This window comes from Bubalus bubalis, chromosome 3 (genome assembly GCF_019923935.1).
Source record: "Bubalus bubalis isolate 160015118507 breed Murrah chromosome 3, NDDB_SH_1, whole genome shotgun sequence".
NCBI classification, from domain to species: Eukaryota; Metazoa; Chordata; class Mammalia; order Artiodactyla; family Bovidae; genus Bubalus; species Bubalus bubalis.
The window spans coordinates 63,318,546-63,345,971 of NC_059159.1; the positions used below are offsets into that span (position 1 = coordinate 63,318,546).

Sequence of the window (27,426 nt, forward strand, 5' to 3'; positions counted from 1 at the left end):
TCAGAAAACGAAATAAATAAATAAATAAATAAATAAATATACCAAATCAACATGCTGTACCCCTTAAACTTACACAAGGTTTTATGCCAAACATACTTCAATTAAAATAATTGGGCTTTGACTGAGGTTGTAAAAATCAACAGAATGTAGGTGAGTGCCTGGACCACAGTTCAGCATCTCAACCTGAGCAGTGAACTAGCTGAACATAAAAAATTGCTTTTCGCCAAATAGTATTTGAATATCTTGCTTTGGAATGTTAGCATTTGTTCTCTTATTATTACTAAGTAAAAGTGGCAACTTGCAGTCCATGGGGTCTCAAAGAGTCAGACATGACTAGGCAACTGAACAACAACAATATCTTGCCCAAATAAAATAAATACAAGAACTATCATAATTTTTAAGATATAATTGTTCTGGTTTGGTCACTAGAATGCATTTGGTTTCTTAGGGCTCTTAGCCTCTTACAAAAGCCTGCATGCCCTTATTTCCACCATGGATAGAAGTACTGCCTTTGCTGTCAGAACTAAGCTATATAACACATGGCACAGGCCTAGGAAAACACCCAGCATGTGACCAATACCTTGACTGTCCATGTGCCTGATGAATGACCAACTTACAGGTCTTCATTTTTTAATCAATTTAACAACTCCGTGGCCAAAAGCTGGGCCACACCATTCCATTCAGCTGGTGTTCACTGTGTGACAACTAATGAGCCAGCCCAGGGAGACAAGGAAGAGAGATAAAAGGTCACAGGTTCCCACCCTCCTTCACTTATGAGCACACAGCATCACACCACGAAGGTGTTTTGGCAAATCGCATTGTCCCCAACCCCGCAGGTGACGGGAAACACAGTTCCACAGGCCGCAGAAAGACGGGCAGCCCCCCCACTGTCCCCGAGTGGCCAAATAGCTGGTGACAAGGTTGGACTCCACCCTGTTCCAGAAATGAGCTTCACATGGAGGCAGGCCCAAGCTACTCACCCTTCCTTCTAGAGCCGCCTGTGTGACAGCAGAGACACAGCCACAGCACAGACACCTATGAGGACAGCTCTTCTGTTCATGTTGCCTCACCACCCAACCTCCTCACGTCCACCTGAGGTCGACTACACAAGATCAGAGATCGTGTCCTTGTTCAGGGAGGCTGCCATGCCTTTTACCACTGATGCTGTAGGAAACACTCCATGTGAACACACGCTACACACACAACGGTCAACACACATTTAGTGCTGTCCAAGCTGGGTTCCTATTGCAAAGGAGACTCATGCAGCAGCATGACCTTTGCAGGAGTCACATGGGGTTAGAGTAGCTGGGTCCGCTTCCCAGCCATCCATTAATAGCCACTGAGATAGCAGACAGGCACTTGGAGCAAGATGCCGACCTCACCAAGTTCTCCCAATCCCTGTGCTCACTGCCACCTAAAGACAATGTGCCCTGAACCATCTACACAGAACGGAGGACTGTGTAAATGCTGCACTGAGATGCCTGGAGATAAGGCGAAAAGAGAAGAGAAGAGGAGATGGACACAGAGAAAGGGGGCTTGTTATCTATGTGTGGGTTATCACCACTACTCCAGTTTTGGGGTGTGAGTTAGGTCACAGCAATTTCACCCACATTTCGGTTTTCTTTAGATGTAGATGGAGCCATTGCCACACAAAAAAGAAAGTCCCTTAATGAAATCCTATTGGAAAATTACCGCACTGAACTCATTCCGTTGCTCTTAGAAGCTACTGTGTCACAGCCCAAAGGCTGTAACATGATTCTCACTCAGTCGATCACTCACGCATCTGTCCACCAGTCCGTTCAGAACACAGCGATGAAGCTGCAGGCTCTGGGGTCATCCGTCTGAGACCACAACCCAGTCCCACCCCTTCCTCGGCAGTACAGGTTCTCTCCACCCTACCTCCCTCGCTTGTCAAATGGGAGTATCAATAAGGCATCCATCCTATTGTTGCAAAGGTTAAAGGAGGCAAGATACATAAAATCCTTAGAACCCAAAGAATGTGCTCACCCTGGGTGCCTGTATTCATGTAACAAACACTTCAATCCAGTTAATTACAAGCCACAAGGACAGAAAATCTGTCTTCAAGGAATTATTCCAGTAAGAAGACAAGCTCTTAAGGAACTTCAGCAGCAAGCCAACCACGACTGTTGTCGGACAGGAAATACAGACCAGGTGCATGGAGAGAAGACTCCCATTAGCTAAGCAGGTCACAGAGGATTCTGAAGAGATTTCCCATGAGATCAGATCAGTCGCTCAGTTGTGTCCGACTCTTTGCGACCCCATGAATCGCAGCACGCCAGGCCTCCCTGTCCATCACCAACTCCCGGAGTTCACTCAGACTCACGTCCATCGAGTCAGTGATGCCATCCAGCCATCTCATCCCTCTGTCATCCCCTTCTCCTCCTGCCCCCAATCCCTCCCAGCATCAGAGTCTTTTCCAATGAGTCAACTCTTCACATGAGGTGGCCAAAGTACTGGAGTTTCAGCTTTAGCATCATTCCTTCCAAAGAAATCCCAGGGCTAATCTCCTTCAGAATGGACTGGTTGGATCTCCTTGCAGTCCAAGGGACTCTCAAGAGTCTTCTCCAACACCACAGTTCAAAAGCATCAATTCTTCGGTGCTCAGCCTTCTTCACAGTCCAACTCTCACATCCATACATGACCACAGGAAAAACCATAGCCTTGACTAGACGAACCTTTGTTGGCAAAGTAATGTCTCTGCTTTTGAATATGCTATCTAGGTTGGTCATAACTTTCCTTCCAAGGAGTAAGCATCTTTTAATTTCATGGCTGCAGTCACCATCTGCAGTGATTTTGGAGTCCCCCAAAATAAAGTCTGACACTGTTTCCACTGTTGCCCCATCTATTTCCCATGAAGTGATGGGACCGGATGCCATGATCTTCGTTTTCTGAATGTTGAGCTTTAAGCCAACTTTTTCACTCGCCACTTTCACTTTCATCAAGAGGCTTTTTAGTTCCTCTTCACTTTGTGCCATAAGGGTGGTGTCATCTGCATATCTGAGGTTATTAATATTTCTCCTGGCAATCTTGATTCCAGCTTGTGTTTCTTCCAGTCCAGCGTTTCTCATGATGTAGTCTGCATATAAGTTAAATAAACAGGGTGACAATATACAGCCTTGACATACTCCTTTTCCTATTTTGAACCAGTCTGTTGTTCCATGCCCAGTTCTAACTGTTGCTTCCTGACCTGCATACAAATTTCTCAAAAGGCAGGTCAGGTGGTCTGGTATTCCCATCTCTTTCAGAATTCTCCACAGTTTATTGTGATCCACACAGTCAAAGGCTTTGGCATAGTCAATAAAGCAGAAATAGATGTTTTTCTGGAACTCTCTTGCTTTTTCGATGATCCAGCAGATGTTGGCGATTTGATCTCTGGTTCCTCTGCCTTTTCTAAAACCAGCTTGAACATCTGGAAGTTCACGGTTCACATATTGCTGAAGCCTGGCTTGGAGAACTTTGAGCATTAGTTTACTAAGTCGCTTTTCCTGTGGTCATGTATGGATGTGAGAGTTGGACTGTGAACAAAGCTGAGCACCGGAGAATTGATGCTTTTGAACTGTGGTGTTGGAGAGGACTCTTGAGAGTCCCTTGGACTGCAAGGAGATCCAACCAGTCCATTCTAAAGGAGATCAGCCCTGGGTGTTCTTTGGAAGGAATGATGCTAAAGCTGAAACTCCAGTACTTTGGCCACCTCACGCGAAGAGTTGACTCATTGGAAAAGACTCTGATGCTGGGAGGGATTGGGGGCAGGAGGAGAAGGGGACGACAGAGGATGAGATGGCTGGATGGCATCACTGACTCGATGGACGTGAGTCTGAGTGAACTCCGGGAGTTGGTGATGGACAGGGAGGCCTGGCGTGCTGCAATTCATGGGGTCACAAAGAGTCGGACACAACTGAGCGACTCAACTGAACTGAACTGAACACCATTAAGGAACAGATAAAAACTGGGAAGTTATTCTTGTTACTTTTAAAACAGATTAAATATCTGTTAAAAGTACTGATTCTGTAATTCTGATGAGTACCACCCAGGGAGCTCTGCAATATGACATAAATAATAGCCTTTGGTCAGAACAAATGTGGCAGAAGTATCACTCACATGGTCTGTTGTCAACGCAGCACACAGGTGAAAATGGTCAAAGGAAATTTTATGATTGCTCACTGAACATATGTATTTCTCTAAGTCATTGTATCTCTCTTCATAGAGCACTGGAAGTGAAGAGCAAGAATTTCCCAATGAATGGACACACAATGATGGGATAACTTGAAAGGAAGAGACAAAATTCCTATGAATGTGTCAAACCTACCAAGTCTCACTTTATATGACTGCTTCATCAGCAAGTAGTTTTTGTGGGAACTGGCACGGCAGCTGGCATTTCTTGTAGAAGCAATACTTTTTTCAATCATACTGTCTGCTTGATTCCAGTACCATTTTACAGATTGTAGCCACCTTAAAATTTAAATTACTTATGGGGTCGCACAGAGTCAGACACTACTGAAGTGACTTAGCATATGCAGAACATGGAACCACTTCCTGAAATATCAAGTACTTCAAAATACAGAAAATTGTATGTGCCTTAAAACTTGTACATAAATGAATAGGCCCTGGAGCCAGATGACCTAACATTGAATCCCAGCCTCCTTACTATGGGCTGAGACTTTCTGTTGAATCACAAAATCTCTCTGTGCCTTGTTTTTCATATTTAAAAGGAAATAATAATAGCAGTCAGAAAAACTATCTAGCAGCAGGAATTAAAATAATAAATCATAAGGGTTTTTGGCCATCTAAGACAAATCAACATATGCCAAGTACTTAGAAAGGCACTTGGCAAATCAGAGTCTTTGCTATAATTGTTGTTAGTAGGCAAAGATCTAGCACAGTGGAAAAATGATATGGGGCTCTCAACTAATAAGGCTTCCCTATCTTTCTAAACATCTGCAAACTGGGACAACATAAGCAGTCTCAAGGTCCATGGCAGACTGTGTCAATATGTGTGTGTGTTTGTTGCTCAGTCAAAGTGTCTGACTCTTTGCGACCCCACAAACTGTAGCCCACCAGGTTCCTCTGTCCATGGGATTCTCCAGGCAAGAATACTGGAGTGGGTAGACTATCCTTTCTCCAGGGGATATTCCTGACCCAGGGACCAAAACTGGATCTCTTGCATTGCAGACAGATTCTTTACTGTCTGAGCCAGCAGGGGAGCCATTATACTATTTTAATTTTATTTCTTTGCAAAAGGACAAAAAAAGAGAAAAATAAATCAATCACTTCTGGTGAGCCTTTTTTGAGATACGGGGGAAATTTCCTACTCAGCGGAAGATCCGGCTGGGGGAACCCTTGGTTTTTTCCTTTACAGACTGTGGCCTTGCTCAGCACCTGCCAGGAGGGGTGAGTTTATTCCCTGAATATTCAGAGATAAGGTAAGAGATTCATCAGGTGGTTATGGAACTCTCCAGAACACAAATAGAAAAGATAACATTCAAACATTCAAAACAGGTAAGTATTCTATCTAGACCGAAGCTCAGGCCTACTCAAGTCAGATGCTCCGGGTTGCTGATGGTGGTGGAAAGGGCCAGGAAGGGGCAGCGGATAATGAGGAGATGCTCCCAGATTTCTGCTCCAATTTCCCCACCAAGACAGTGGACCTATTAAAGACAAAAATGCTCCATTAAAACTGAGCAGGAGGTCTGAAAAATGTCTTTCCAAAGGAAACAAACAGATGGCCAATAGTTACATGAAAAGATGCTCAACTTTACCCATCATTGAGAAATGAAAATCAAAACCACATGAGATATCACTCACACCTGTCAGAACAGCCACCACCAAAAAGAACACAAATAAAATCTGTTGGCTGGAGGCTTCCCTGGTGGCTCAGTGGTAAAGAATCTACCTGCTAATCCAGGAGACACAGGTTCAATCCCTGATCCAGGAAGATCCCACAAGCCATGGCACAACTAAGCCTGCACACCACATCAATTAAGCTTGTGCTCTAGAGACCAGGAGCTGCAACTACTGAGCCCATGTGCCACAAATGAAGCCCTCACGCCCCAGAGCCCACGCTCCACAACAAGAGAAGCCACTGCAATGAGAAGCCTGTACACCACAACTAGAGAGAAGCCCCCACTTGTCGCAACTAGAGAAGAGCCCATGCAGCAGTGAAGACCCAGCACAGCCAAAAAATAAAAATATAAAATAAACAAAAATATTTTAAAAAGCAACCTAAACATCCATTACTCAGAGACTAAGTAAACACATTAAAAAAAAATATTGTTGGTGAGGGTATGGTAAAACAGGAACCCTTGTACACTGTTAGTGGGAATGTGAGATGGTTACAGCCATTCAGAACAGTACCAGAGGCTCCTCAGTTCAGCTCAGTTCAGTTCAGTCGCTCAGTCGTGTCCGACTCTTTGCGACCCCATGAATCGCAGCACCCCAGGCCTCCATGTCTATCACCAACTCCCGGAGTTCACTCAGACTCACGTCCATCGAGTCAGTGATGCCATCCAGCCATCTAATCCTCTGTCATCCCCTTCTCCTCCTGCCCCCAATCCCTCCCAGCATCAGAGTCTTTTCCAATGAGTCAACTCTTCGCGTGAGGTGGCCAAAGTACTGGAGTTTCAGCTTTAGCATCATTCCTTCCAAAGAAATCCCAGGGCTAATCTCCTTCAGAATGGACTGGTTGGATCTCCTTGCAGTCCAAGGAACTCTCAAGTCTTCTCCAACACCACAGTTCAAAAGCATCCATTCTTTGGCACTCAGCTTTCTTCACAGTCCAACTCTGACATCCATACATGACCACTAGAAAAACCATAGCCTTGACTAGACAGACCTTTGTTGGCAAACTAATGTCTCTGCTTTTGAATATGCTATCTAGGTTGGTCATAACTTTCCTTCCAAGGAGTAAGCGTCTTTTAATTTCATGGCTGCAATCACCATCTGCCGTGATTTTGGAGCCCAAAAAAATTAAGTCTGACACTATTTCCACTGTTTCCCCATCTATTTCCCATGAAGTGATGGGACCAGATGCCATGATCTTCGTTTTCTGAATGTTGAGTTTTAAGCCAACTTTTTCACTCTCCTCTTTCACCTTCATCAAGAGGCTTTTTAGTTCCTCTTCAATAAACTAAAAATAGAACTGCCATATGATCCAGCAATTCCACTTCTGGGTATTTATCCAAAGAAAACAAAAGGATATATGCATCCCCCATGTTTATTGCAGCACTATGTATAACAGCCAAGATAGGAAACAACCCAAGTGTTCACTGAAGGATGAATGTATGGGTAAAGAAACTGTAGTATGTATACATAGAATGGAATATTATTTAACTATAAAAAAAGAATGAAATCTTCCCATCTGTGATCATGGAAGGACGTCAAGGGCATTATGCTAAGAGAAATAAATCAATAAGTCAGACATAAAAAGACAAACAATAACTTCACATGTGAAATCTTAAAACACACACACACAAACAAGCTCAAATATATACAGAACACATATGTAGTTACAAGAAGTGTGTGTGGGAGAAGTTGGTGAATGGCTTTTGTTTGTTGTTTTAGTTTAGAGTATTTAGATTAAATAAGTTAAATAACTTTCCAGTTGATTTAAAAATAACAGATTTTTGTACTCACATGTAGAGTTTATGTGTTTTAAATAAATTTTGGTATTTTAAAAAAAATTAGCAGATGAAAATAAGACCTGGAAGCTTGAATCATCATCATACATGGTTTCATATTTGCCAACCATGCCAAGTTTATATAAACACTGACAAATTCAGCCAACACAAAATCCTAACACACACTTTCTTTTAATTCCCATAACCAATCCATCAATAATTCCTCTGTAACTCACTTTCCAAAATATCTTTCAAATCTAAGCATTTTCTCCACTTCCATGGCCCCCAAGTCATCCACAATATCCTCCTGGCTGAACTCCCAGCTCCCGTGGGCCCACTCCTGCACTCTTCACATCATAGCCAATAGACACGTCTCGAGGATGAACTCAATCAGGCCATGTCCCCAGTTACATTTTCGCAATATCTTCCCACTACATGTGGAACAAAATACAAACTCCTGAACAGGGCGAACATTGTGTTGGAGGTTACCACCCCCACCAACCGGCTCTCCAGCCTCATTCCAGCCCCTCTTCCTTCATGCGCTTACTTCTCTCCAGACACAATGGACTTCGCTTTGTCACCTGAACACAAATTTCCTACCCCAGAGCTTCCACATACACTGTTCCCTCTGCTTAGAATGCTCTGACCCGCTTTTGGACTTGTAGAGTTCGGCTCGGTGCCACCCACTGGAAGACGCTTCCCACCAGCACTGCAGAGCTGTCCTCAGGCTGCACCCATCCCCCACCCGGCCATCATCACAGTTAGACAGGCGGCCCCTTCTCGCCACCACATGCAGGGAAGTGGGCTGCCACAGTCACACATATGCTCAGCTGTCTGATCCCTTTGGCCCCATGAGTCTGTGGCTCACACCTGGGCATTCCCACACCCACAGTGCCTGGCGTTGTGGAGACACTGCTTCTATACTTGGTGCATTCATGAATGCCCTTTGACCTGATAAAGCAAATGGAACTAGATTTAGGGAAGAGTCTCAGAAGTGGTGTCAACTTATAAAATATAAATTTTCATCTTTTTTGCCATCCAGATGTGAATTCCTGAGCCCTGAGGATGCCCAGGAACAACAATACCTGCTATCTGTCAGCCATGGAGCTGCCACCACTCCCTATGGTGAGCAAGGAAATAAGGATGTGAATAATCAAATCACAGGACACAAGTTTTAGTTAAAAACTAAACATGTTGAGAGTTATGTTTCATTTGGTGGGAATTTTTAGGGCTTCAAGCCCAGGAGACAGCATCTCAAGTGACCCTGAGAGAACTGCTCTGAGAAGACAGGAAGGGGAGGGGAGGGGAGGGTGGGAAATCCGGTAGTATAGAAGCTTGCAACAAGGGCCGGGTAGTCTGAAAATCAAAAGATTATTGCGAATTAGGGAACGCGTGCTGTAGTCCATGGGGTCGCAAAGAGTCAAACATGACTTGAGTCACTGAACCGAACTGAACTGAGGGAAGATGAGATATCTCATTAAGGAATTGCACTTTTCTGTGTATGGGAAGATGCAAGAGTCTGGGCTCACTGAAATCATCCCTTTCATACGCATCTCAGCTATCCGGGGCCACTGCCCTGTGATTTGATTATTCACATCCTTAGTTCCTTGTTTACCATAGGGAGTGGTGGCAGCTCCATGGCTGCCAGATAGCATGCACTGTTCTTCCTGGGCACACTCAGGGCTCAGAAAGTCACATTTGGAGGGCCAAAATAGCTGAAGGCTGTGACAGCCTTGTGTATGATATGGCAGGAAATACTTCATCTCACAGTGGTTTCCTTTAAACAGATTACACTGACACCTGACAATCAACTGGAAAGAACTTACTATCACAGTTATTAGATAATTTTTCGAAATTCCCTTGCCCATTTGGTTTGGTGGCTCAGATGGTAAAGAACCTGCCTGCAATGTAGGAGGCACAAGAAACCCGAGTTCGATCCCCGAGTCAGGAAGATCCCCTGGAAAAGGGAATGGCTACCGACTCCAGTATTCTTCCCTGGAGAATTCTATTTATTATTGACTTCCCAGGTGGCACAATGGTGAAGAACCCACCTGACAGTACAGGAGGCACAAGAGACACGGGTTCGATCCCTGGTTGGGAAGATCCCCTGGAGGAGGGTGTGGCAACCCACTCCAGCATTCTTGCTTGAGAAATCCCATGGACAGAGGAGCCTGGCAGGCTATAGTCCATGGAGTGGCAGAGTCAGACACGACTGAGGGACTGACCACACACAGTCAGATAACACACCACTCAGCTGAATGGTGGCCTTACAGTCTGTACACATGGCACTCTTCCCTGACTCTGCCAGAAGAGCCATCAGTCTCCAAAGACCTCCAGCTTTACCCTTACATAAACTGTGGAAGCTGAGGTGCCCCATGTCACTTTCCACATGTGGAAAATGAGGTGCCCACATTTCAGAGCTTGGAAATGAGAGAACAGTTCAAGGCTGCTACTGCTAAGTTGCTGCTAAGTCAATTCAGTCATGTCCAACTCTGTGTGACCCCATGGACGGCAGCCCACCAGGCTCCCCCATCCCTGGGATTCTCCAGGCAAGAACACTGGAGTGGGTTGCCATTTCCTTCTCCAATGCATGAAAGTGAAAAGTGAAAATGAAGTTGCTCAGTCGTGTCCGACCCTCAGCGACCCCATGGACTGCAGCCTTCCAGGCTCCTCCGTCCATGGGATTTTCCAGGCAAGAGTACTGGAGTGGATTGCCATTGCCTTCTCTGACAGTTCAAGGCACTGGAGTGCAAAGACAAAGCTGTTGGATGTTTTGCAAATGTGAATATTCAAGGCCTTCAAGATGCAGTGTATACAAATTGAGCAGAAATAAACACAAGAAGTCAGCTTCAAACAAATCAAAAGTACAGCCTTCTTGGTGGCTCCTAGTTCACATGAGAAAAGTTAAGTGAAATACAGGCTTATCATCATTTCCCCTTTAAGCTGAAAGCCCCTTAGAGCAGAATTCTTCTATAATGCTGTAAGCCTCTCTGAATAAATACTCTTACTCTGCTATAAAAACATTCTCAGCACCCTTCATTCACCCTATAAATGTCTATTTTCCATCCTGCTCTCTCTGCCCTGGGAAACTGAGCCACAGAGGCTACTTTAAAAGGGTTCTGGGGTTCTCTGGGTCCACTGGATTTGGCCGAATGAAAGCCTGGGCAAGAGACCTGAGGGGAATGAGGATGAGGTCTTAGTGCCACCAGCTGTCTTCCTGGCAGGTTGCCCTGAGCCAGCTGTGCCCTCCTGCCCGCCCACGCCCAGCCCCCACCACCCTCACTAAGGCAGCTGCCCTCCCCAAGCGGCCAGCACGCACAGAACCTCCCTGTGGGCCTCAAGGACCACATCTTGGCCTCGTCCCCTTAGGGGAGGGGTGGGCTCCTTGCCCGGCATTCCTGCTCTAACCCCACAGTGCCCCTTCCCCACTATTCACACACCTTTGGAAAATGCTCTTCTTGCACTGTTCTGTTTTGGGTATGTTGTTGGTTTCCTGCTGGGATCACAAGTGAAAAGATAACTCATGTAACTGACATCCTTGCTAGAGGCCCAATTCTTTGCTTTAGGGATCAAATATTGGATTTTGGAATCTCTGCCCAGGAACACCTATGTCCTGGTGGTTAGTTCTGCTCCCCTGAAACCATGGTCGCCACAGACAGCTCCTGTGCGTTCCAGAGGCCCACAGACACAGATACCTGGTCCTAAGCCAGAACAGGAAAACGGAGCCTGAAGACAGACTGGTGTGGTTCACAGAGAAGCCGGTGTCCCCTGCCACCCAACAGAAACTCCACACAGACAACGAAGCCCTGAAGCAGCAAACATCTTCAGTGTAGCGCTGATACAACCAGGAAACCAGCCCAGAGAAACAACCCCAAGCGTACCTCATCAAATCTGATGTATCTGATCCTTTTCATCCACACCTGGTGGTACGGAGCCAGCAGGAGAATTTCAAAGCAGGCAGGCACTGTGATGAGCACCCGCAAACAAGAACACTTTGAGCGCTTGCCACATACAGATGTGCTTCTAAGAATATAAAAGAGTTAAAACTCCTAAATGGAGCTGCTAATAGCTAGAATGTGATACTGTTTCAGAGAACATTTCACTACAGCTGCAATGTATTTTTCTGAACACTGTGAAACTGCAATTTTTGTAGGTCTAAATGGTAAAATCAGATTTGAAGTTTAAATTCTTATTTATGACTAATCAAGGTAATAACAATAGAAGGAGTTAATTGTCACAGATTTATTTCTTCAAAATCTGACCCTGAGGTTCAGTTTAGGTTGAAAAATGTTTATTAAAAATTAACAGTGATGGGGTAACTTCTCTGGTGGTCTAGTGGTTAAGACTTCACCTTCCAATGCAGGCGGTGTGAGTTTGATCCCTGGTGAGGGATCTAAGATCCCATATGCCTCACAGCCAAATAACCAAAACATAAAACAGAAGCAATTCTGCAACAAATTCAATAAAGACTTTAAAAATGGTCCTCATCAAAAATAATCTTAAAAAAAGAAATAAACAATGATTGGGACAGGATGTTGTTTAGCTTTAACCATTTTCTGTGAGTTCAGTAAGGAGGAAAATTGTTTGATTTACTTAACACCAGAAGTCCATCCATAAATATAACATTTGAAACCATGATGAGCATCAAGAAAGATCAAGAAACAGTTATTCTGAATGGAAATAGGAGCTTTTACTGTTTATACTATGGGGTTTTTCAGATCATTTTCAATCCACTTATAAACCAGATGATGTCTTTTGTAAATTCAAGAAAATTACTTGTACAAGACCTTGGGAAGGTACCACACTTCTACTGAGACAGACTCCTGAGTGCTATCATGTACGTCAGTAACCAAGGCATTAGTTAGCGTGCATCCTACCTGAGAGTTCAGGGCATCATGACAATAGTCCCAGGTGAAAACACCACACAGACTTTCCCTATTTGGCAGATTTTTGTTAAAACGATTCTCAATGGTTGCTGCTGCTTAATTGAGAAGGGCCTGATTGATAAAGAAAGAGATTCATTTATCATGTGACAGATTTGAAGAATTGATGTTTTTGAACTATGGTGTTGGAGAAGACTCTTGAGAGTCCCTTGGACTGCAAAGAGATCAAACCAGTCCATCCTAAAGGAAATCAGTCCCAATGTTCATTGGAAGAACTAATGCTGAAGCTGGAACTCCAACACTTTGGCCACCTGATGAGAAGAACGGACTCATTGGAAAAGACCCTGATGCTGGGAAAGATTGAAGACAGGAGAAGGGGACGGACGACACAGGATCAAATGGTTGAATATCACTGACTGAATGGACATGAGTTTGAGCAAGCTCCAGGAACTGGTGATGGACAGGGAAGCCTGACGTGCTGTAGTCCATGAGGTTGCAAAGAGTCAGACATGACTGAGAGACTGAACTGAATCCTGTGACAGAGCACCGGTAAAACCTCAGAGAACAACAGGCTCTGTCTGAAAACACGTGCTGCTGGGGGCGGGGGCAGGGGGCTTCATCACCTCTTTCTTCTCCCATCTGCCCCCATACACTGACCCACAGGCTGTCTACCAGCTGTGTGACTATGCCTGAACCTTGGTCATAGCCTCAACCTAAAGTAAAATGGGAAAAACGGCTTCATCAGAGAGAAAAACAGAAAGTGTTGCCACACATGAGAAACAAACAGCTGCTCCCTGGGCAATCAAGGCTTGGAGAGAAGCTGTGAGTCTATTTAGGAGAATGGCCGAGCTAGGCAGTGGGGTGGACATGTGGTCCTCGTATTTGGGGGTGGCCTCCAGACCTCTATCTGTGAGGGATCCTCATCCCAGACCAGGCATGTGGCGGCCAGTGGAATCTGAGTATGTGCAAACCCACACATATCTCTCTACTTCATACTTTATGCCCCTAGAAAGTTTCACCTAGATTAAAATGTAAACTTTAAAACATAAGCATAAAGATACTAGAAAGTGAACAATTTCACATATTTTCATATATTTGAGCACACACATGGCAAAGCTAAATGGAAATACTGATAAATCTAACTACACAAATACAACAAAATACCATTAATATAGTTGCAAGATAGTAAAAAGACAAAATGACAAAGGTATATTGGTTATAATTTGGAGAGAAAAAGAAATATACTTATTACATGCAGTTCTGGCCATCAATAAAAAGGGAATTCCCCTTCACTAAAAGAAAAAGAAAATGGGCAGATTTCATGAACAAGTAGCTCATGAAGAAAGAAACATCACTGCCGATAAATCATATGGGAAGACTCTCCAGTCAGTAATCACAGAAATTCAGATTTAACATGAGATGGAAATTTTTTATCAGCATGGAAATAAAATCTTAAAATCATAGGAATGTTGTTAAAAAATAAGAGAATATATACTTCCATACACTTCCAGAGGGAATAAAAATAGATTTAAACTTTTAGAAGAGGAATTTGGCTTCTAAACTTTTGGGTTCTAAAACTTTTAGAAAAGGAATATGTACTGTGTTGAATTACCAATTCCACTTCCAGTAAGCTTAATTTTTCTTGATGTATTTTTTTATTAATTTCTTACTATGAACACTTACTGCTTTCAAAAGTGTGAAAAACGGAAAAGCTACAATAAAAACTAAAGTGCTAATTTCATTTAACATGTTGATCAATCTGGTTCTGAGTCTGACCCTAAGTCACTCAATGCTACATTTTCGTATAAACATCAATAAAATGGAGTGAGATCTCATTTTAATCTGTAGAATCAAAGTTATGTCAACTAAATCTGCCTTTCTTAAGAGTAATCACATTAAAAACAAGGGGTTGTTAATGAGGATATGCAAACTTATACTGCCTGGAAATCAAACTTTCATCTAAATAACAAAGATCATATTTTGTTGTTAAGTTTGACTTCAGGTGGTTCCAGCCATAAAACAAATATGGCAAAACCACTGGGCGTGAGGAACAGGCCAGGAACTGATGCCTGAGAGCAGACTAGATACACCCCATGGAGGGCAGAGGTGATGCGGGGTCCTTAGTGACTCCACACTGCCCAGCAAAATGGAGGTACCTCGCTCAGTTACAGCAAAAAGCTGAATGAAAAGGCTGCAAGTCCAGACTCTCCCTCACAACCCTCCAAGGAGAGTGTTACTTTAGGCTCTCAAACTGGAAGGAGAAAGCACAGAAGATAAAGTAACACTCACGGAACAGAACAGACTGCTGGTTGGTGGAGATGGTGGTGGGGGCAGGGGAAAGTGGGAAGGGGTCAAAAGGTACAAAGTTCCAGTTGTAAGTCAGTCCTTGATGTAATAGTGACTATTCTTAATAACACTGTATACCTGAACAACATTGTGTACCTGAAAGCTGCCAAGAGTGTAGTCCAAAGTTCTCACCACAAGGGGGAAAAAAGGTATAACTGTATGAGGTGATTCATGGTAACTAGAATTATTGTAGTGATCACATCACAATATACACCATTACTGACCATTATGGTGTATACCCGAAATTAATATGTTACATGTCAATTTTACCTCAATAAAAATTGAAAAAATAAACTGGAAAAAAAAATAAAGTGGGGTAATCTACCACATGACCATGGGCTTATTTCAAAAGAGGAGGTTGAGGAGTAAATGAGAAAATTCACTTGTTTGTTACCTTGGTGGGGGCCAAGTCCACAAGCACCCCCTTGTCACCTGGGAACAACCCCCAGCCCTGGGGTGTACTTTGGTGGGGGCCACATACACGACCACCCCCTCATTGCCCTCATGCAGCACCCTCTCCATGCAGTAGTAGGAGGCTTAGGTCTTCCCAGAGGACTTTGGGGCTGAGATGACTGCAGACTTGTTCTTGTCCACGATGTCCAGGAGCTCTTGCTGCAGATTCAGAGCACTGTCACGTCAGCACCAGGTGCAGCAACAGCAAAACCAGTACGTGAAGACACCTCCCTCATAATTCCCTGCTAATGGCGCCAGGGCAGGTGTGGGCTCTAGCAGCTTGTTTCCCTTGGGGGTCGGCGCCACACTGGGCCCCTCCCCCAAGCAAGCGACCATTAAGAGCAACTGTCAACCAGCCACCTGCATGGTCCTTCTTGGCGATTGGCCATGGGCCCCTCCCCTCTTGTGTGTAAAAGGAGTCTGAACTGGGACTGAGGAAGATGGTTTTCTGAGACACTAGTCTGCCATATTCTGGGTCTGCTGGCTTTCTGATTAAAATTCTTATCCCAACAACTTGCCTCCTGACTTACTGACTTGCTGCAAGCAGAGCGAGCTTGGGCCAGGTAACACTGTGCCGCAAAGCAGTGGTTGGGAGCTGAAAACACGCCAAGAGATCCTAGAGAACTTGTGAGGAGCTCACTGCCTCTCCCAACAGAAGGAACCACAGTGCTTTTGAGCATACAAAGGTGGGCTTTGTGTGAAAAATGGAGACTGAGTCAGAACAAATTATCTTGTTCTTGGGCAGATTTTCTTTCTGATGACTTGTCATTAAGTGCACCTTGGCTTAGAGAAATGAAGATCTAAGAATATGTATTTTTGTGAGGGTGAAAAAGTGGCTGAATAGAAAAAAAATCAATAATTAGCCATTTTACTACTTATCTTCTCCTTTGCAAAGAGAAGAATGGCCCTACTTTAGAGGGCCTGTGGGTCCTTCATTAAAACAGATTCTCATCCCTCAGCCTGTGCTTTCATTCATCAAAATGATGATTCATCAAAGGATCGAGAGACCATGTGATGGGCAGAAGACGGAATAGCCCTCCAAAGCCCACCCTGCTCACTATCTGAATCCAAGTCCACTCTGGGCTGCACTTCAGAGCGAAGGCAGCATCAAGCAGTGTGGTGTGTGTAGGATTCCTGGAAGCCCTCGGCAGCCCCAGGCCTGCCCTCAGACAGGAAGGACCTGGGCCCCGCTCCCGAGCAGAAGCAGAGAGCCTGTGGGCGACCAGCACCTCCAGCACCAACACAAGGAGGACAAAGTCAGATGCTGATGAGACAGCCTGTGAGAGTGAACCTCTGAAATGGCTCTCTTGTAGGTAAGCATGTTTAATTCATAAGGCTGGACCAATGCAGACCAATTAGGTCCTTTTATTCCTAATTTTATATTCATCAATATTATTCTTACACATAGAAAAGCAGTTACTGTGGTCCCAGATATCGGCTGTAAATACCTAAATGACTGTCTACACTGTTTAACCTCCCTGAATCTCTGTACACTCTTCTGTATTTACACAGGAACCCTACTGACTCAGGGGAACCTTGGAGGCTGCTCCATATGATACAGTCAGAACTTCAAATACCACATGTGAATCCACCAGAACACCTCCAAGAAGATGGTCCACTTACAAAAGTGGATGATATGGAAAATTCACTTTCTTTAAGTGGGAAAAAGTTCACATTTGACATTTCCTGTGGCAGTTTTAAATGACATGATTCAATATTAAGAATTTCATGCCAAACATGATATGAGGAACTACAATCATGAGTAGCTTCTGAGATCAGATTTAATTATACAATAGAAAATTCAGGCATTACCTGCCAGTTGTCAGGAACGAAGTCCTAAACTCTGGGGTCTGGATCTTTCCTCTCATCATGAACCAGATGGTGGCCCATGTACTGCAGCTGAAACTGGGCTGGCCCAAGGCCCACTGTGAGTATTTGTCCTTTTTCTTCTCCTTTATGCCCTTTCCTGTGACCTGTATTAGTTTAAAAGCCCAACTTGAAAGTGATTTTAAACTTTAACATCATTTAAGTGATCAAAATTATTTATTTTATTTTTAAAATAAAATGACTGAAAACTAATTTTTATCAGAAAAGCATTTTACCATCTTTGAAATTTTGAAGTATTTATTGAAAAAATCTTTTACCATCTAAATCATTATCTTAACTAAGAGTAAATAGCAGACATCAAGATTTTCAAATACCCATCCCAGTACTTGAGCTACAATCATACAAAGACAACTGAACAATCACAATATAGCTTTTAGTGTTCTCCTAGAATTAAACACGGGACTAGTTTTAAGGGTCTGCAGAGACTAATATTCAATTTGCTTGTCCAGAGAAGCATTTGTAAAATGTTCCAGTTCTAGGTTACTTGGAGAAGGAAATGGCACCCCACTCTAGTACTCTTGCTTAGAAAATCCCATGGATGGAGGAGCCTGGTAGGCTACAGTCCATGGGGTCCCAAAGAGTCGGACATGACTGAGCGACTTCACTTTCACTTTTACTTTCACTTTTCAGGTTGGGGCATCTGGATCACTAATAATGATTAAGAACTTGAAGCAAATATTTTCAATAGAAAAAGTCTGACAGGAGGTGACTGTACAAGACACTTTCTGTACACCTAGCAGCTGCTCTATTAAAATGGAGCTATTCTGAAAACATCATGTACTGGATGCAAAGAACTCGCCAGCTCCTTGAACCCTAAACCCCGCAGGCACCTGGCTATGAGTTGCCAGTCTGCCTCCTGCCAAAGCTCTGGGTGTTTTTCCATCACAGAGCAGATCCTTTTCACCATCTGCACAGCTATACTTAAGTCTTCCATGGTTTCACCTTGGTAAAGAATATACAACAAAACTGTTTTAAAAGGCTATCAAAAATAACAAATGTTTGATTATCCAAGATTTGTCCCTTGGCCAGTCAACGTGTCCCAATTAAACTCACTATTTACTCAGCATTAATGGAGATTTTGGGATACAGAAAACTCAATAAAATTAAAATGTAGCTATATACACTCCATCACCTCCATGGATAATTGAGAGGTAGCCATGTAAGTGTTGGAGAAAAAGAAAAATCTTGTAGTTCATGACAAAAATAAGGTCATTAAAACCCAAATTGGTCTAAGTTCGGAGGAACACAAATCTTTCTCCAACTAGTATTTCCATGCCTTCTCTACTATATTCAAAGAAAAATACTGAGGTAACTTTAACAATCTGGCTAAAACTTGGCAAGATGTATTGAATCCTAACAGTGACCAGACATAAATATGTGGTGTAAACATTAAAGCCTTTAATTCAATTGGTCCGTAACCCCACTGGACCCAGACTTGGCTAATTCCTCTCCTGTTTTTAGGTCACAGACATACTCTCTCTTCCTCCCCACAGCTGGCCTTTTTATACTTCACATTTAGGGCTGTTTTGATCCCCTCTTTCTTCCCATCAACCTACACTTTATTTACAAACATTACCAAACACTTACCAATGCTATAAAGGCTACAAAACAGCTTTAACATGGATTCTCCCTGCAGCCCCCGCTACCCCAGGGGTAAGCCACTGCTAATCCTGCTCTCTCTCACAGCCACCATCTGCAAATCCTGACACAGCCTCTTAATTAGAGCAACGCCAGAGACCAAGCCTTGTGCTTCTTGCTGTGGCAAGGTCCTCAGGAAAGACTGACTTTGAGGGTAGGATGGAAGTTAGAATGGCGGGGAGTGACCATGTGCTTCGTGGTTTCGAGTGTGGAGACGATCAAAACAGATCAGTGAGATGCACTCGGAAGCACAGTCAGTTGGTGGCGTACTGGCCCCTGGTCATGTCATCTGCCACCAACTTGCATGTCTCTACCCAGCTGTGTCTCTCCCTTATCTGCTTCTTTCCACCTCTCCTTTTCGTTTCTCCTGTCTACTGTGGCAGTTGTAAAGTAGCACATAGAAACTCAACATGCCAGGCAAACGCGGCCGAAGTTTTGCCCAAAGAGAAATGTTTGCTCTTCAGACTTCAGAGACAGATGATAGGCTCTTCTTGGGAGTCCAGCTGCCCTGTGGGTCCCCTTAACCATGCCCACAATTCTCTAAATAGCTGTCAACTCTGACTGGGAATCAATTTTAATTTCTTATTGAAGTGTAGTTGATTTATAATGTTGTGCTAATTTCTCCTGTAGAGCAGTGACTCAGCTACAAATACATTCTTTTTCATTATGGTTTATCACTGGATACTGACTATAGTTCCCTCTGCTCTACAGCAGGACCTTGCTGTTTATCCACCCTATATATACTAGTTCATATCTACTTTTTTTTTTAATTTATTTATTTTAATTGGAGGCTAATTACTTTACAATATTGTATTGGTTTTGCCATACATCAACATGCATCCGCCACAGGTGTACATATGTTCCCCATTCTGAACCCCCCTCCCACCTCCCTCCCCGTACCATCCCTCTACGTCATCCTAGTGCACCAGCCCCAAGCTTCCTGTATCCTGCATCAAACCTGGACTGGCGATTCGTTTCTTATATGATATTATACATGTTTCAATGCCATTCTTCCAAATCATCCCACCCTCTCCCTCTCCCACAGAGTCCAAAAGACTGTTCTATACATCAGTGTCTCTTTTGCTGTCTTGCATACAGGGTTATCGTTACCATCTTTCTAAATTCCATATATATGTGTTAGTATACTGTATTGGTGTTTTTCTTTCTGGCTTACTTCACTCTGTATAATAGGCTCCAGTTTCATCCACCTCATTAGAACTGATTCAAATGTATTCTTTTTAATGGCTGAGTAATACTCCATTGTGTATATGTACCACAGCTTTCTTATTCATTCATCTGCTGATGGACATGTAGGTTGCTTCCATGTCCTGGCTATTATAAACAGTGCTGCGATGAACATTGGGGTACACGTGTCTCTTTCCCTTCTGGTTTCCTCAGTGTGTATGCCCAGCAGTGGGATTGCTGGGTCATAAGGCAGTTCTATTTCCAGTTTTTTAAGGAATCTCCACACTGTTCTCCATAGTGGCTGTACTAGTTTGCATTCCCACCAACAGTGTAAGAGGGTTCCCTTTTCTCCACACCCTCTCCAGCATTTATTGCTTGTAGACTTTTGGATAGCAGCCATTCTGACAGGCATGAAATGGTACCTCATTGTGGTTTTGATTTGCATTTCTCTGATAATGAGTGATGTTGAGCATCTTTTCATGTGTTTGTTAGCCATCTATAGGTCTTCTTTGGAGAAATTTCTATTTAGTTCTTTGGCCCATTTTTTGATTGGGTCGTTTATTTTTCTGGAATTGAGGTGTAGGAGTTGCTTGTATATTTTTGAGATTAGTTGTTTGTCAGTTGCTTCATTTGCTATTATTTTCTCCCATTCTGAAGGCTGTCTTTTCACCTTGCTTATAGTTTCCTTTGTTGTGCAGAAGCTTTTAATTTTAATTAGGTCCCATTTGTTTATTTTTGCTCTTATTTCCAATATTCTTGGAGGTGGTCATAGAGGATCCTGCTATGATTTATGTTGGAGAGTGTTTTGCCTATGTTCTCCTCTAGGAGTTTTATAGTTTCTGGTCTTATGTTTAGATCTTTAATCCATTTTGAGTTCATATCTACTAGTCCTAAACTTGCAGCCCACCCCTCCCTCACTCTCCCCCATGGCACCCAGAAGTCTGTTCTCTAAGTCAGTGAGTCTGTTTCTGTTTTGTAGGTAAGTTCATCAGTGTTGTATTTTAGATTCCACATGTAAGCAATGAGGAATGGATTTTAATTAGCTTATGAATGTGCTCTATCTTTGCTATTTGGCCCTCTCTGAGACTTCATTGCTCATCAATAAAAGAGATAATAATACTTGGCATGGCAAATCACTTCAGTACTCTTGCCTGGGAAATCCCATGGACAGAGGAGCCTGGCAGGCTACAGTCCATGGGGTTGCAAAGAGTCAGATATGACTGAAGTAAGTGAGCTTCAGTCATGTCTGACTGAAGCTTCTTTCTCAATAAGAAAATATCTAAGCCTTTAATAAGAGATGAGTAGATAATTTACAAAAGAAATACAAATATTGATGAGATAGCATATTTTTACTTTCAAATTAGCAAAGTATATTTTAAGGTTAATAGCACTGGAAATCTGGAGAAGGAAATGGCAACCCACTCCAGTGTTCTTGCCTGCAGAATTCCAGGGACTGGGGAGCCTGATGGGCTGCTGTCTATGGGGTTGCACAGAGTCGGACACGACTGAAGCGACTTAGCAGCAGCAGCAGCACTGGAAATCACAGGATAAGTCATTTCTCTTCCATTTTGCCCATGAGTATAAATAGGTACAGAGCTACTGCAAAGACATTTGGCAACATGATGCTTTTGAACTGTGGTGTTGGAGAAGACTCTTGAGAGTCCCTTGGACTGCAAGGAGATCCAACCAGTCCATCCTAAAGGAGATCAGTCCTGGGTGTTCATTGGAAGGACTGATGCTGAAGCTGAAACTCCAATACTTTGGCCACCTCATGTGAAGAGTTGACTCATTGGAAAAGACTCTGATCTGGGAGGGATTGGGGGCAGGAGGAGAAGGGGACGACAGAGGATGAGATGGCTGGATGGCATCACTGACTCGATGGACATGAGTCTGAGTGAACTCCGGGAGTTGGTGATGGACAGGGAGGCCTGGCTTGCTGCGATTCATGGTGTCGCAAAGAGTCGGACACGACTGAGCGACTGAACTGAACTGAACTGAATGATTACCATTAAGCATGTTGATACTTTTGGATTGACTATTAAAGTTCCAGGTATGTAGGTTAGTGAGTTATACAAAATGTGTACAAAGATTTATGCTCCAAGACATTCAAGTTATTTGTTAAAGCCAGTTTTCAAACAATTTAAATATTCAGCATTAGAGAGCTACCACACATCCATAAAAATAAATATTTAAATAAATAAAATTTTAGAATTTTTTGACAATCAGCAAAAGTGGTCTATTAAAGTCTATTATTAATATATTTGCCTGTTAATATTATTGTGTGTGTGTGTGTGTGTGTGTGTGTGTGCTCAGTCATGTCCAACTCTTTGCAACCCTATGGACTGTAGCCTACCAGGCTGCTCTGTCCATGCAATTTCCCAGGCAAGAATCCTGGAGTGGGTTGTCAGTTCCTCCTCCAGGGAATCTTCTCCACCCAGAAATAGAACCCATGTCTCTTGTGTCTCCTGCATTGGCAGGTGCATTCTTTACCATTATAGTGATATTAATTTCCCGGTTTGACAAATGTGCCTTCATTATATTAGATGTTGATGTTAGGGAAAGCTGAGTGAGATGTATATGGAAACTCTACTGTTATTGCATATTTCTTAATAATTAAACAATTCATTCAAATAAGCTTTTTTTTAAAGCTTCAGTACTTCTTCCATCATAGTTTTCCATTTTAAATTTCCAAAAAGACGTCCTAAAGCTAAAGCTTGGCATTCCTCCAGTTCCTCCATCAGTGCCTTATAAGCATTCTCAATGTTCTTTTCATTCTGCGAAAGGAAGGCAAATCACATAAATAAAACATTCCATTACTCTCCAATTATAGAAAATCATATATTGAAGATAATATTGTTACAATATATTTCTAAGTAAAAAAAAAACTACACTAGTGTAATTCAGTTCACTTGCTCAGTTGTGTCTGACTCTTCGCAATCCCATGGACTGCAGCACACAAGGCTTCCCTGTCCATCACCAACTTCTGGAGCTTGCTCAAACTCGTGTCCACCAAGTTGGTGATGCCATCCAACCATCTAATCCTCTGTCATCCTGTTCTTCTCCTGCCTTCAATCTTTCCCAGCATCAGGGTCTTTTCCAAGGAATAGGTTCTTCGCATCAGGTGACCAGAGAATTGGAATTTCAGCTTCAGCATCAGTCCTTCCAATGAATATTTAGGACTGATTTCCTTTAGGGTGGACTGGTTGGATCTCCTTGCAGTCCAAGGGACTCTCAAGAGTCTTCTCCAACACTACAGTTCAAAAGCATCAATTCTTCGGTGCTCATTTTTCTTTATAGTCCAACTCTCATATCCATACATGGCTACTGGAAAAACCATAGCTTTGACTAGATGGACCTTTGTCAGCAAAGTAATGTCTCTGTTTTTAATATGCTGTCTAAGTTGATCATAGCTTTTCTTTCAAGGAGCAAGAATCTTTTAATTTCATGGCTGCAGTGATTTTGGAGCCCAAGAAAATAAAGTCTCTCACTATTTCCATTGTTTCCCCATCTATTTGCCATGAAGTGAAAGGAGTGGATGTCATGATCTTCGTTTTCTGAATGTTGAGTTTTAGGCACCTTTTTCACTCTCCTTTTTCACTTTCATCAAGAAGGTCTTTAGTTCTTCACTTTCTGCCATAAGGTTGGTGTCATCTGTGTATCTTAAGTTATTTATATTTCTCCTGCAATCCTGATTCCAGCTTGTGCTTCATCCAGCCCAGCATTTTTGTATGATGTACTCTGCATATAAGTTAAATTATCAGGGTGACAATATACAGCCTTGACATATTCTTTTCCTGATTTGGAACCAGTCTGTTGTTCCATGTCCAGTTCTAACTATTGCTTCCTGACCTGCATACAGATTTCTCGGGAGGCAGGTAAGGTGGTCTGGTATTCCCAACTCTTTCACAATTTTCCACAGTTTATTGTGATCCACACAGTCAAAGGCTTTGGCATAGTCAGTAAAGCAAAAACAGATGATTTTCTGGAACTCTCTTGCTGTTTTGATGATCCAGCATATATTGGCAATTTGATCTCTGGTTCCTCTGCCTTTTCTTAATCCAGCTCGAATATCTCGAATTTCACATTTCACCTACTGTTGAAGCCTGGCTTAGATAATTTTGAGCATTACTTTGTTAGTGTGTAAGGTGAGTACATTTGGGCGGTAATTTGAACATTCTTTGGCATTGCCTTTCTTTGGGATGGGAATGAAAACTTACCTTTTCCAGTCCTGTGGCCACTGCTGAGTTTTCCAAATTTGGTGACATATTGACTGCAGCACTTAACAGCATCATCTTTTAGGATTTGAAATAGCTCAACTGGAATTCCATCACCTCCACTAGCTTTATTCTTAGTGATGCTTCCTAAGGCCCAAATGTAATTACAGAGTATTAACAATGTTTTTAAAGCCTGCCAAACAGCACTAGTTTGTTTTCACCAAATTAATTTTTGTCTGGACCCATTTCATTTTTTAACATCATTTTTCTTTCTTCTTTCTTTTCAGTCGCTCAGTCGTGTCCGACTCTTTGCGACCCCATGAATCGCAGCATGCCAGGTCTCCCTGTCCATAACAACATTATGATGGTATAATTAACATGACAGAAAATCCACTCACTCTAAGGGTACAACTCAATGGCTTTTGGTAAATTTACAAAACTGTGTACAATCACTGTCACAATCTAATTTTAGAACATTTTCAACATCTCAAGAAGAAACTATTTACCCATTTAATGCAATATATTACATTAGAAAAAATTCAAACATAAGCAGAGAGAACAGCATAATCCCCACCCAGGTAATAAGCATCCAGCCACAGCCATTAACATAGCATTTTATGTGCATTTCACATAGTCCTCAAAGTGATCAATGAAATTACCTCTGTAAGGTGAGTGTTCATATAAATTTTTTTACCAAAAATAAATCCTCCTTTAAAAAATACTGTTCTTATGGAAAGTTTAGTAAGGAAGTTTTGTAAGGACTCTTCAAACTCAGATTCAGAAATTGAACTAACAGAATAAAATGAGATATACTGATTATAGGACACCTTATCATGAAATTAAACGACACTTACTCCTTGGAAGGAAAGTTATGACCAACCTAGATAGCATATTCAAAAGCAGAGACATTACTTTGCCAACAAAGGTTCATCTAGTCAGGGCTATGGTTTTTCCTGTGGTCATGTATGGATGTGAGAGTTGGACTGTAAAGAAGGCTGAGCGCTGGAGAATTGATGCTTTTGAACTGTGGTGTTGGAGAAGACTCTTGAGAGTCTCTTGGACTGCAAGGAGATCCAACCAGTCCATTCTGAAGGAGATCAGCCCTCGGATTTCTTTGGAAGGAATGATGCTAAAGCTGAAACTCCAGTACTTTGGCCACCTGATGCACAGAGTTGATTCATTGGAAAAGACTCTGATGCTGGGAGGGATTGGGGGCAGGGGGAGAAGGGGACGACAGAGGATGAGATGGCTGAATGGCATCACTGACTCGATGGACATGAGTCTGAGTGAACTCCGGGAGTTGGTGATGGACAGGGAGGCCTGGCGTGCTGCGATTCATAGGGTCGCAAAGAGTCGGACACGACTGAGTGACTGATCTGATCTGATATCACTATAAAATTTTTTTAATTAAAAAAAGAACCCAAGGCTGTTCCTGCTCACTGCAGGCAACTAGAGCTAGAAATAGTTTAATGACTGAAGCTCTAATGGAAGAATAGTAAACTATCTTATGATGGGTGTCTCCAATGTCCAGAGGGGTATGACCCTAAACTCAAAAAAAGTTAGAAATGTTAATTGACTCAAAAATCATTTTGATGATATATAGAATTATCTTCATATTCTAAATTCACTATAAGTAGTGAAAATTAGACAGAAACAAGATTTCTATAATTGGTGAGCATTTTTTGAACTCTCAAAAGTATATTACAGTCATTACCAATTTTACCAATACAGCAAAATAATAAGATCACAGGATTAAAATTCTAAATAATTTGAAAATTCTGTTAATGATTTTTCTGTTAGGAAATAATTTTATGTCAGGGACTTCCCTAGCAGTCCATTTATTGCTAAGGTCTGCACTTCCAACGCAGGGGGCATGGGTTTGAACCTTAGTCTGGGAACTAAGGTCCCACATGCCACACAACATGGCCAATAATTTTTTTTTTTAATTTTCTTTTTAAAATAGTATGCATTTATTTGGCTACATCAGGTATTAGTTGTGGCACATGGGATCCTTCGTTTCGGCACACAGACTCCCTAGTTGTAGCATGTGGATTTAGTTGCTCTGCAGCATGTGGGATCCTAGTTCCCTGACCTGGGATCAAATCCACATTCCCTGCATTACAAGGCAGATTCTTAACCACTGGACCAATTTTTTTGAAAAGTTGTATTTAATTTATTTTCCTTTTTCATCAAATTTCTCCGTTGTTGTCTCATTAAGAGCTGCTATAGTCACCACCCTTTCACTAGTACATGGATGTGTGTCTGGCCTTCCTAAGTGGAGGCAGAATGACACGCCACACTTAAGGACAGAAGCACTGGGGTCAGGCTGCCTCTTTTCACATCCAGGCTCTATTATTCATCTGGGGTTGACAATGGGCAGATGGGGCTTCCCTAGTGGCTCAGACTGTAAAGAATCTGCCTGCAGTGCAGGAGACCTGGTGCAGTCCCTGGGTTGGGAAGATCCCTCTGGAGAAGGAAATGGCAACTCACTCCAGTATTCTTGCCTGGAGAATCCCATGGACAGAGGAGCCTGGCAGGCCACAATCCATGGGGTCACAGAATCAGACAAGACTGAGCAACTCACACACACACACACACAATGAGCAGATTATTTATTCAAGTATCTATTTCATGATCTGCAAAACACAGATGACACTAACACCTCCCTCACAGCGTCACTGTGAAGATTAAACAAAGTGATCCACAGAAAGTGCCAAGCACTATTGTTATGACAATAACTGCCCAGTAGAAGACAGCATTTTTATTTTATTATTATCAGTTCTATACCTCTCTGTTAAACCTATGATAATTTCCATAAAACAGGTAAAAATAAAACCAAGTCATGTAATATAGAAAACTTTGTGAAATTCTAAAAGTTTGTCTTTCCGGTGGAAATTACCTTATGGAAAAACATCTGGTTTTTGTACTTGCTCTGCATAAAGTACACATAAAATAGAAAGATATCAGATGACTGGACAGAGAAGAGTACAGCATTGACCTTCATTGACCAACAATCAAAAATATGGACAACTGCCTTCCAGGAAAGTGATCCACTCTTGTGACAAGCACCCAGAAAAGGTTGTTTGAACATCAATGTTGGTATCATGCTGAAGATGGAGGATTAATGCCGTTCTCATGGCACGAAGTTCCCGGAAGTTGAAATATGCATGCTCAGCATCCTGGGAG

At 42.6% G+C, this 27,426-nt stretch overlaps 1 protein-coding gene across 1 annotated transcript in view; it reads right to left on the reverse strand.

Moving 5' to 3' along the window:
- The window catches only part of DDX60 (DExD/H-box helicase 60), a 55,604-nt gene extending 28,360 nt beyond the window's left edge, over positions 1-27,244 (reverse strand). Inside the window, 12 exon segments of the mRNA XM_044938438.2 lie at positions 1,895-1,899; positions 4,116-4,229; positions 4,328-4,473; positions 5,557-5,666; positions 11,516-11,626; positions 12,512-12,631; positions 15,326-15,475; positions 17,129-17,289; positions 17,530-17,587; positions 17,985-18,182; positions 22,684-22,800; positions 27,140-27,244. Of these exon segments, the coding sequence (XP_044794373.1) occupies positions 1,895-1,899; positions 4,116-4,229; positions 4,328-4,473; positions 5,557-5,666; positions 11,516-11,626; positions 12,512-12,631; positions 15,326-15,475; positions 17,129-17,289; positions 17,530-17,587; positions 17,985-18,182; positions 22,684-22,800; positions 27,140-27,244 (1,395 nt within the window).
- Positions 27,245-27,426: the final 182 nt, after the last annotated feature.